General features: G+C 47.5%; 3 protein-coding genes across 3 annotated transcripts; 1 reads left to right on the forward strand and 2 right to left on the reverse strand.

Annotated features, from left to right (window-relative positions):
* Positions 1–583: 583 nt before the first annotated feature.
* Positions 584–2,436, reverse strand: N7520_011867 (putative MFS sugar transporter; the record flags this gene model as incomplete). The annotated part of the gene is made up of 5 exons (XM_057145800.1): positions 584–795; positions 844–1,043; positions 1,107–1,447; positions 1,496–2,317; positions 2,365–2,436. The coding sequence occupies 5 exons, from the start codon at positions 2,434–2,436 to the stop codon at positions 584–586; spliced, it is 1,647 nt and encodes a 548-aa protein (XP_056991554.1).
* Positions 2,437–4,006: 1,570 nt separating this feature from the next.
* On the forward strand, positions 4,007–5,597 carry N7520_011868 (uncharacterized protein; the record flags this gene model as incomplete). Its single annotated transcript, XM_057145801.1, has 4 exons — positions 4,007–4,118; positions 4,171–4,395; positions 4,461–4,703; positions 4,759–5,597. 4 exons carry the CDS (start codon positions 4,007–4,009, stop codon positions 5,595–5,597), a joined length of 1,419 nt encoding a protein of 472 aa, XP_056991555.1.
* Positions 5,598–6,686: 1,089 nt separating this feature from the next.
* N7520_011869 (putative capsular associated protein) lies at positions 6,687–9,997 on the reverse strand (the record flags this gene model as incomplete). The annotated part of the gene is made up of 6 exons (XM_057145802.1): positions 6,687–8,259; positions 8,340–8,770; positions 8,817–8,969; positions 9,024–9,440; positions 9,497–9,837; positions 9,889–9,997. The coding sequence occupies 6 exons, from the start codon at positions 9,995–9,997 to the stop codon at positions 6,687–6,689; spliced, it is 3,024 nt and encodes a 1,007-aa protein (XP_056991556.1).
* Positions 9,998–11,048: the final 1,051 nt, after the last annotated feature.

Genomic DNA, 11,048 nt, shown 5'->3' on the forward strand with positions numbered 1-11,048 from the left:
CAACACATGCCCAGAAGATCCGAGTTTCCTTGAAAAATTGGTCAAATACTCATGTACGCGAACTAACAGGGTTCATCCTGACGCTTAATGTGGTAGATATCATGCGGAAAATGTCTGGCAAAATCGTCTTATCTCAAGATCAATTACAAGGTAGAACTTGCACATATGAGATCTTCTTTACTAGCAGGCCCCTTGAGAAGAACTTGGACATAGTGACGGTCACTTGACAGCTCGTCTGCAGAGGCCGTGTTTGGTCAGGTATAGCTGCGCCGGCTCTTCAAGATCTAGCAGGTCAAGATATTTTCTGATATACGGAGAATAGCTTCCCTTGCTTGATTCAAGGTGAATATAAGAAAGTGGAATGGGAAGAATCAGACGTGAGGGAACGCGGGTAATGGACTTGTTTTTGATAGGAGGGATTATCAGGCAGTCAAAAACTCATGCATGAAGATGCACTATGAGCCTTGGATATTTAGGTACTCGAAAGTCAAATGTTTACCTGCCAAATTAATATACGGGATCAAAGTCGATCCTAAATCAAGGTATCTCGGCGGTGAGTAGGATTGACTATCAATTGAGCTGTCTAAATCTTAGAGCGGGTTTCATGATTTACATCCTTTGAAGTACTTGATATGTCAATCGCCTGGAGGCCACTGGATTGGACAATCCGTTGATCAAGCTGAGTCTTCTCTTCATCAGTGGCATCTGTGAGATGCACCGCGACTTCTTCACCGAAGTTTTTTGCAATCTCTTCTAGAGTTAGGCGAGCAGTTTCCGGGAAAAACAAGTAGATGACTATAGATTTATTAGCGGGCAACATGTGAGACTCTCTTCATATCATACCTGGAATGAAGAATGCGGACCAGCATATGATAACGAGGTAGTATTTCCATCCTACGTTATCAAATCCCATGGGTGCAGTCTCAAGAAGGATGAGTGTTGCTGCAAATTGACCAAATAAGGAAAACCCCATGCCAATTGGGCGGATCTCAGTTGGGAATATTTCTGACACGTAGAGATACATTGTAGTGTCACAAAATGTTCTAGGTAGATTTTAGCGATTGTCACGATGTATCAGATAAAGTCGGAGGTTCAGATAAACAGACCCTTGAAATGCCAAGTAAAGATACATAAAAAGGATGCCAAACCCATTCCCTACCCGGTTGGTCGTGCCCGCGTACTGAGCTGTCATGGCTGCAAGACAGGACGTGGTGAGAATGATACCGATGAAGCCGGTTAGATACATCTTGCGTCGGGAGTTGACTTGATCGTGAAGCCAAGCTCCAAGAGGGTTGTAGATGAGACCTGTCAACGTGGTAAATGAGCATCCCAGAATCAACTGGACTGTTGTTGCCCTACCTGCCGTCGTCAACCAGATTGCACTCAAGAGCAGAGGCATACCGCCCTTCATGCCTAGGTTTTGATATAGAAGAACTGCGTAATTATTCTGTCTTGTCAGAGATTGCACTGGAACCAGTTCAGATGAAGGACTCACAATGATTAGCGGACCGCCAAATTCGGCTCCCCACTGAGTAAGAAAGCCGATGATCATTCGCTTTCTGTAAGACTTCTTCTTCCAAACAGCCATCCACACATTTCCGTACGTCGCCAGTCTCTCCGCTTCCAGTCGGATCTGCTCTTTCGTCTGAAAAAACTCCTCCTTAGCGGCCAAGTTATCTGGATCATTCGGCGACGCACGGAGTCGTTCCAGGACAGTACTAGCCTCCTCAAATTTCCCCTTCGAAATCAGCCACCGAGGCGACCGAGGAAGCCAGGTAGATCCGAGCAAAAGAACCAAAGGAGGAAGACACTGCAGAGCCAATGGAAACCGCCACCCAAAAGCCGGCGCGCTATTCTGTGCATAATGACACGCAAAACCCACCCAGCCAGCAAGCATATATCCAAAGACAAGAAATATGGCATGGTGACCAACCAGCCAGCCGCGACGGAAAGCGCTCGACATCTCAGACAAGTACATCGGGCAGACGGTCACCAAAATACCGATCCCAAGACCGCAGATGAACCGACCAGCCTGGAACGTCCTGAGAGAATTGGAGACGGCCTGCAGGGCTCCTCCGAACATGGAGAAGAAAGCGCCCACTTGGATATTCACTTTCCGGCCGAGATATTCGCACGACCACATCATGAAGAGTGTACCGACTGCTCCGCCGGCGCTGAATACGCCGTTCGCAGTTGAGATCGCGGGGGTGGTTATCGCCGCGTATCCTGGTTCACCGGATTGTGGAAGATTGAAGTTTGTATACCATCCTGGCTGGCCGATCGTGCTGGAGATGATAGAGGCGCAATACCCATATGTCTAGCCGTGTTAGCCAGATATCTGTCAAAACATCCAGTGGAACTCACCAGAGATCCAATAGCGACGAAAATAGCCACCAGTCTATTGTAAAGACTCGTCTGGGACCCTAAATTGCCCATAACTTTGTTCCAGAGTACTCCGTACCTAGGTAGTCACTGGGGCGCAGGGAGGGGTTGGGGAATTGTCATTTTAAAGGCACTTTTGTTGCAGACTAGGACCAACAGCATTGTGCAGATGGTCCACTTCTTTGCATTGTACTCCGTACAAAACACCTTGCTGAGACGCAGAAGTATCTACTACATAGAGCTGCAGCTTTAGCTGCATGGGCTTCTCAGCTTATGAGCGGATAGGGTCCAGCTAAAGGCTTCTGGGCGTTGTCGATCCTTGCCGATCTGTGTGCAGACTCTTGTTGAACTCACACAATATCCAATACGGAGATGGTCCGATGTTTTTTGGCAAATAAATGATCTGTGTAACCCCAGGAATTCCTTTTTTAACCCTTGGTTGGTCCATGTGGCGGAAAATGCACCCTCTTGGCACTAGGTCACTAGCTTATAGTCTTGAGAGGTACAGAATCATGAGAAGAGGCCCTGTATTCTGAGAGAGCTTGAGCAGCTGGCTGTCAGTCTGTCCTGGAAAGGCTGGCATAAAGGCGTTAGTGGGATAGTAAAAAGATATCGCAATCCACTTTTCTATTTCTCTCAACACATGGCATAGTAAGTAACACGATAACCAGAAATTAATAATTGAAGATTCAGGCAAAGAAAACATTGAACTTAGTCGGAAAGTTGCTCAATAACTAACTTATATCTTGATTTCATAGCCTTAGAAAAAAGGCACACAAAACGTGACCCGCTTACGACGATGCCTGAATGAGAAGGTGCTCGCGGTTGTATACCATGGTATAGAAACATAAGAGTTTCATGTAATATACCCGTCAACGTGACATACGGAAGTCATTTACGAAAATTACCGTAACGGTAAAATCTTGAATTTTTTTTCTTTGTCCAGTCATTTGGTCCTAAGGTTAATGATCATTTTAAAAGTCTGAACGACATCTGCAATGCCTACTCTCTATAACCTTGCGAACTCCAACCCAAACTCGCATGCTTAGTCAATTAACCTAGGAGAGCACCGAACCGTCTCCCACGGGAGGAAACTAACACCCATGGGTCTTTTGTGGGGTATACCATGTATCCATTGGCTTGGTACCTATTTATCCCTTCTTCACTTCCAGATACCTGGACTCTATTGAGAGTAGGTTTATTGATGATTAAAACCAATCAAAATCAATGGTATTAGCTCACTGCAATTTCAAGTTGCGAGTCCCTCGGTCCCCCCCAAAGATTCGGCGCACGGATACAGTCCTGCTTATTCTTTATCTAAATTAGACCAATGAGAGTCAGATTCATTTCCGTGATAGGTCTAGACCCACGGACTGGCCGAGAGAACTAGTAAGATGTCGAGCGCTATCGCGATTCTTTTAATTATGGCGCCATAACAACGAACTCCGTACAATGGAAATTTCAGACGAAACCAATCCAGTCAAAGTTGATTTCAAAATATACTAAAAGCACTTGAGGGCCCAAGCCTATCTCTCACGTTTTTTTTGGCGCACTTTTTAATCTGCAGGGTTCACAACTCTTATCTTACCCCCGCCCCGTTCTAACCGCAAATTGCAATCTCACAATGGCGCCCAGAGTTGATGAGATCGATGAGAAGAAACAGGGTGGTTATGCCCTGGGGACGGAGGTGAATGAATCGAACTCGTTTGAAACCATCAATGCACTAGTTGCTGAAGGTAATGCAGTGTTCACTTTTGGTACTATCCAGACCGAGCTGACAGCGATAAGATCATCAACATGACATCAAGCTACGCACCATGTCCTGGCAAAAAACCGCCGTTCTGCTGGCTGGAGATCAGGTTTGCTTGGCCATTATGGCGCAGTCGTGGTCTCTCAGTGTACTTGGTTGGGTACCCGGCATCATCACCATGGTGCTTGCGGGGATTCTTTTCTGGCTTACCTCGATCACGATGCATAAGTATATCATGAAGAACCCCCAGATCAAGGACATCTGTATGTGGAAAACTACAATCTCCCTCACGACATAAATTGAATTCTAATTCTTGAATTCTCGACAGGTGACTTCGGATACTACGTCTTCGGACAGAGCAAAGCCGCCTACGTTTTCTCCGCATTCATGCTGCTAGCGAACAATATTCTCCTCATCGGATTCCATGTTCTCACTGGTGCTAAGGTCCTGAATACCTTATCCGGCCACACCTTGTGCACTGCTGTCTTCTCTGTTATTACGACCCTGATGGGTATTGTCATGTCGACCCCACGGACTCTGCACCACGTCAGTTTCATGTCGATGTTTTCCTGTGAGTACTCTCCAGATCGTTCCACCATAACTATGATCTGACTTATAGGGTATAGCCGCCTGCATGGGAATCGCAATCCTCCTCTTCCTCGTCTTCGCTGGTATCGAGAATGCTCCTCTCTATGGATACTCTGGCGATTATCCAACAGACGGACCCGTGAAAACATACGCATTCCCCCTCCCAGGAACAACCTTTGTCAACTGCATGAATGCTGTGTTGAACATCACCTTCCTCTGGGTCCCGCAAATTCTCTTCCCGTCCTTCATCGCCGAAATGGAACGCCCCCAGGACTTCCCCAAAGCACTGGCGGTTCTCGGGGTGATCTCAGCCATTCTGTTTATTGTACCTCCTGCTATCGGATTCCGATACTTGGGTCAATATGCCACCGCTCCAGCATTTGGAAGTCTAGGCGTTATCTCATACAAGAAGGCTTCATTCGGGTTCGTAATCGTCCCGACACTTATCATTGGCGTGATCTATGCCAATGTAACCGCGAAGTTCATCTACCTCCGCATCATGGGAAAGTCCAGACATGCGCACAGCAACACCGTTATCGGCTGGGGTGTCTGGGTTCTCGTGATGGTTGTCATCTGGCTTATCGCGTTCGTTTTCTCTGAGGTTGTGCCTAGCATGGGTGATTTCCTCTCTCTGCTTGGCGCGGCATTCGATTCATTTTTCGGGTTCATCTTTTTCGCTGTCGCTTATTGGCAGCTGAACCGGGGTAAACTGTTTGCAGGCATTAAACAGACGACTATGACTTTGATCAATGTGTTCGTCATGGCTGTGGGATTGTTCTTGTTAGGCCCGGGGCTGTATGCTGCAGTGGAGGCTATCATTACTGATTATTCAGGAAGTGTGACGCCTGCTTTCACCTGTGCTAATATGGCTATATAAAAGGACCATCTTTGCTATCTGATCATGTTTTCATATTACACTACTGGTCTAGCTTTATAACGATATTAATGCGTCATTCATGATTCTCCCTCATTTATAGACTATGAGCCACATACGTGCCATGTTGACGGATACGCAGAATAAAGAAGATATTTGCATTTCTCATTCAAATATTCAGCGCCTTGATAGCATCAGCATGTCGATCAATGGACTTCCAACAGAAAGCCATGTTGCCCATCTTTCTGAAAGTATTCAGGTGATTCTCGTCGAGCTTCATCCTCTGACCCGCCATCGCCTTCAAGAAGAGCTGCTCAGCCTTGAAATAAACCCCTGATCGTTGTACTATGGAACCAGATTACTCATCGCGGCAAGCGTTCTAGGATGATTATCGCCGAACTCCGTCCTGCTAGGCTCTAGTATCTGTCCTTGAAGCTACTCGGCCTCATTCAACCGGCCTTGTTTTCAGAATGTTGAGGCTAGACAGCCTAGGCCATTCAACGTAAGTTTATCCGTGTGCATCATCCTATAAATCTCCCGCACCCTGAACAGAAGTTCGTCGGCCAGCTCGCATCAACCTTGGCTCTCATATGTTGAAGCCAGCCTATTCGTAACCATGAGCGTGTAATAATCTCCCTCGCCGAGATTCGCTTTGAAAGTCTGGATCCACAAAAAGTCTGGATCCACAAAATGTGTTTGAAGCATCTCGGCCTCATTCCACCGGCCTTGGTGCCCATGCATATCCGCTAGAGAGACTATAGCCAGTAGCGTGCTAGGATGATCCACGCCGAACATCTTCATGCGAGTCTTTGAAGACTCTTCATAAAGATGCCTGGCCTCCTCCCACCTGCCACCGAGATCAGATGCTGTTGCTAACAGCATATTGGTCTTAAGAGGCTTCGGAAAGTCACACCATCGATTCTTGATAAATCTTTCTTTTCCAGTGCACTAGCTTGTCATGTGTTTTTAACCACGCACGCACTGTCAGTTGCACTAGTCGATGCATTGTGATTGTGTCTCCGATCGAAATCAGCAAGTATCAAGGAAATTCATAGATCGTAGATTTATTATAAACATTATCAAATAATTAGATCATGGCTTAAACCCTAATTCTTCTCTTTGGTCGTCCGTCAAACGACCCCATTCGAGTAGGAGACGGAAGAAATAAATCTCCATGTCTTCTTTGCGAAGAGCGATTCCAGCCCAATTCCGACCTTGCTCGCCAATCCACCAACCATCATCGTCATGCGCCTTCATTCTCACTAAGCCAGCGTTGGGATTTTGATCATCAGTAAGAGGGCCTGATACACCGGCAAAAAATGCCATCGTGCTCCAGAAACCATGTAGCCGGAGATCAATGGGCACGAAATGGAACCACGAGATGATACGGGAGTCGAACCATTGCCGGAAAAGACCCGTTTTGAATGGCACACTGTGGCTCTGCAAGAAAGGCAGGAATCGACCGCTGAAACCGGCTCCATCAAGGTCGAATAGGAATCGATGAGACCAATGTTCTTGAAACCCAACCTTCTCACTGAGGCCCAGTTCTTCTTGTTGCTCATCACAGTCTCCGCAGCGGGTGATCCGGTCGGCGAGATGAACATCGGCACGAAGACCAAGCATTTCTGCGGGTTCGTTTCCATTCATGATTTCATACTTGTAGGACTTCGAACCGGTTTCCAGAAGTACAGACACTTTGTTGTCAGTATTATTGTTGACCAAATGTGCGAATCGCTGTCGTGGCATGCCCTTCCATTCTCCAAAGCGGCTCATACCTTCGGATGTGCCGCCAATCCAGTAAAGCGAATTGTCTTTGTCTGCGTAGTCCGGATCAGGGTTCTCGCGAGTCGGTTCATACTTCACCTTGTCCATATAGTTCCAGGGACTGGGGAATAGAATGTCGTTGAATCCCTTCAGTGCGCTTTGGCTGAAAATCGGCACTAAGTCCTGGGATACCTTGAAAGATGCAGGGGAGATCAAAAGACCATGAAGGAAAGCCAGATCAGGCTGGTGACAGATGTCCGTTGCCGCATCAAAGTTCTTTGGGAACTGACCCATGCTATGGGGGTCCGTGCAGCTCAAACAGATATCGTGGCGATTCCAGACTCGGCGAGTGCGTGCCTTGGATGAAGGTGGACAAAGAGCGCTCACATATGGGTCAAAAACACCTCGCCAAGCGCCATCGGTAAAAACGGTCTCATTCGTTTGATCGGCTGGCTCAATGGGTCCCCAGCCATCTTTTCGAGTCACAGACCAAGTGTCTATGACACTCGATTCAGGATTGAAATCATGTTCCATCTCCTTTGAACTGCGCTTATATGGCCATATCCTTTCCCAAGGCACCGCTACCCGGGGCTCATCATTCAGGTTGAATACAAGATCCATGTCTGGAAGATGCTCAGAGAACTTCTCAATCATTTTAGCTGCCCCTTGGACCATCCACGCATGCGTTGGCTTGATCCCTTCTTGAACCCTTGGCTTGCCGTCGCGAATGATAATGCCACCAAGGTCATTGAAGGGGTTGATTGCTAATTTTCTGGTCATTTCGCGCAGTTCTTGGGGTGGAACGGATCGGAAAGGAAGGAGATTTTTGTGAAGTTCATCAAAATCATCGATGATCACCGACGATCGATGTGTGGCATACTCGTACCATTTGTCGAAACCACTGAACACGCGTTAGTTGCAAGAACCATGCCATAGTCTCAAGTCAAACTATAGTACTCTAGTAAGTGGGCGAATACTCACGGAGGTGGATGCTGGTGATATCGGGTTCGATACTCAGAAACAGCATCTTGCAGGGATTTGCTGGTGGCAGCTTGTTCGGAAAAACGATCAAACTGAATCGACGCCTTGTGGATCAGGAGTTCAATTGGGTGGGTGTGTGAGACATTGTGCTTGCTTGAGGCGAAAATGAGGCCGATGCTGCAAAGAGTAATAAACGTGACCTGCAAGGCAATATTGGCGCGATACAATGACTTCAACTCCTCTTTTGAGACAATGCGTGCCAAGAGGAAGATCACTACCCCGGCTGTAGATGTTGCGAGGGAAAGAACAGCATGATACACAGAGATAAAGGGGAAGGGCAGCTGTCGAAAAAGTAGAGTCGATGCGGCGGGAAAGTAGATGAACACGAATCCAGCTAGAATAGATATCCCCAAAATCCCGTACGATGGCAACTGTAACTGTCAGTACCCATTGACAGGATAATAAAGTATCACGTACCATCTGCCAAGCTGATAAAATAAATAAAAGAACCAGCAAGGCTTGGCTAAAAGCACTGCGTGTGTACTCTGCATCCAAGAAGGGTTGGCCGCTATGCTCCGGGCGGCTCTGTTCAACAAAGAGTCCTATTATCATCCAAACAAACGCAATGCCCTAGGAAAAATTTGTCAGAAATGGCTTTCAATGATCATGGGATTTGGCACTTACAAGAAGACCAGCTCCTAAAGACATGAGCGCTCGTCGTTGCCTTCGCGTTTCACTTCTTTCGGCACCAAACTCAAATAGCTCCGCAAGTCCCATTAAAATAAGAGAATCGCAAACCAGGCTCCCAAGTCCGATAATTCGCATCCAAAACGCAGTGTGATGGACGATTGAGCAAATGTACGTCGATTGACTCCCAGCCAAAAAAGTGGAGGCCGAATACCCGCCGATAGAAACCAAGGCAGCGGCGATAACACCTCGAAGATGGCTCTTAGTTAAGTAATAGAAGCATCGTCGATATATCGACTCGGCCAATTGGATAGGTACGCTCTGAAATCGTTGAGAAGAGACATATTTTTCTTCTGGCTGTAATCGCCGGTAGCGCCAATATTCATAGACGGAAAGGATGAGCGGAATCGCATACTAATGGTTCAATTGTCAGCTATAATGAATGACGTCGGAAGAAGAGCGAGGCTTACCGAATACCCTGCAGGCACACATTCACTGTTGAGGCTCACTCGGCGAAACAATTCCACTCGCAGACAGCATACGATAAGCAAAAGACAAAGCTTATACCAATATACGGGCCGAACGGGCACCGCCGGTTCATCGAATGCCAATATTGGCGATAATGAAGAAGAGGAGCGCGATGAGGATGGTGACGCAAGCTCGAATTGATCAAATTGGTCGGCAAGTGGAACTCTAGATCGTTTAGATATGGGCGATGAGGGTCGCGTTGCCGACGGAACGAAGCGTCCAAAAACCAAGAAGACCGCTCCAGTGAGGAGGCAGACCAAGATAGCGGTATTGACCGGCCGATCTCAAGATTTAAGTCAGTGTGCGAGATACCCCACTTGGAAAAGCAACTTACCAAAGGCAAAAGTCGTATTGTAGGTCGCATGCAGAAAAAAAGAGGACAGAAAGAAGATCCTAGATAGAATGCTGCCGTTAGATTTGGGTTCCTCCAGATGAATCGGCATGAGATGGCATCGTTCGCTACGTACCCCACCGAAACTTTGAGTCCGGTATCAGCCGGGAACTGGACCATCATGCGTCCGATTTGTTAGTTTCTTCCTCGCAAGGTATCACAGCCCATCGCGCCGTTGTAAAAATTAAAATCGGATCGTGGGGAAAGCAGCTTGCGCGCACAGAAACAGGTACAGGAAGGAGGGTCCGGCCAAGACAAATCGAAGAGACCCAGGCGCCCTAGGATCCCAGGGCCCTGAACCGCCAGTGGAGACCTCAGGGGATTGACAGACCAGCCACTGCCAGACCAGCCCGTGGCTGGTCTGTCAAATCACGCTGAGATAGGAAGCGCCGGGCTCACGGCCAGTTAGAATGGAGCTCACTGGCGATCTTGTTGCGTCAATAGTGGAAGTTGGATTTTTGGTTGAGCATGCAACCATGGGCCCCTTCGTGTACGATGAACATTGCTGCACTGTCGACCAATGGGGTGGGATACAATCCGAAAAATATCCGCCTTGGTCCTATGGCGCCCTTGATTGCTGCCCGGGCATGTTTCCAAGACAATCAAGATATGCCGGGGCGATCGGCACCCAGAAGCAGGACTTGGCTCCCGCGCACTCCACTTAGTGCAAAGTAGCGCCTATCGTCATAGCCCGCGCGTCCTTGGCTAACATTTAGTTCCAAATCTAGCGATTGGTTCTGTACTTCCCAATTACCGTGAACAAAATCAAAGGAGACATCACAGGGCAATGGCATAAGTGCTCGTCATACATACTGGAAAAGTGGAGTCGTTGGCTTCTCGAAGCGGAAACGAGACTCTCCCTTCTGGGTCCCACTTTAGGAAGGAATCGACAGGGCCCGGGTCATGTGACTGAAAGTTGTCAGCAGATCATGTGATTTTTGGGAAATGAGCTCCAGGGCGGTGAAATATGACAGAAAAACAAGGTAGGCGGTATAACCCAGCAATATGATTTTTTTCTCTTTGCAGTCCGAATTAGGATAGCGACTTAGAGGGTTCTTTTTGTCTCTGATCAACGTCCCAACTTATCGGGCCATTCATCGAGG

The sequence above is a fragment of the Penicillium odoratum genome, assembly GCF_028828045.1.
Source record: "Penicillium odoratum strain IBT 22623 chromosome Unknown utg000008l_segment0_segment0, whole genome shotgun sequence".
Taxonomy (NCBI): Eukaryota; Fungi; Ascomycota; class Eurotiomycetes; order Eurotiales; family Aspergillaceae; genus Penicillium; species Penicillium odoratum.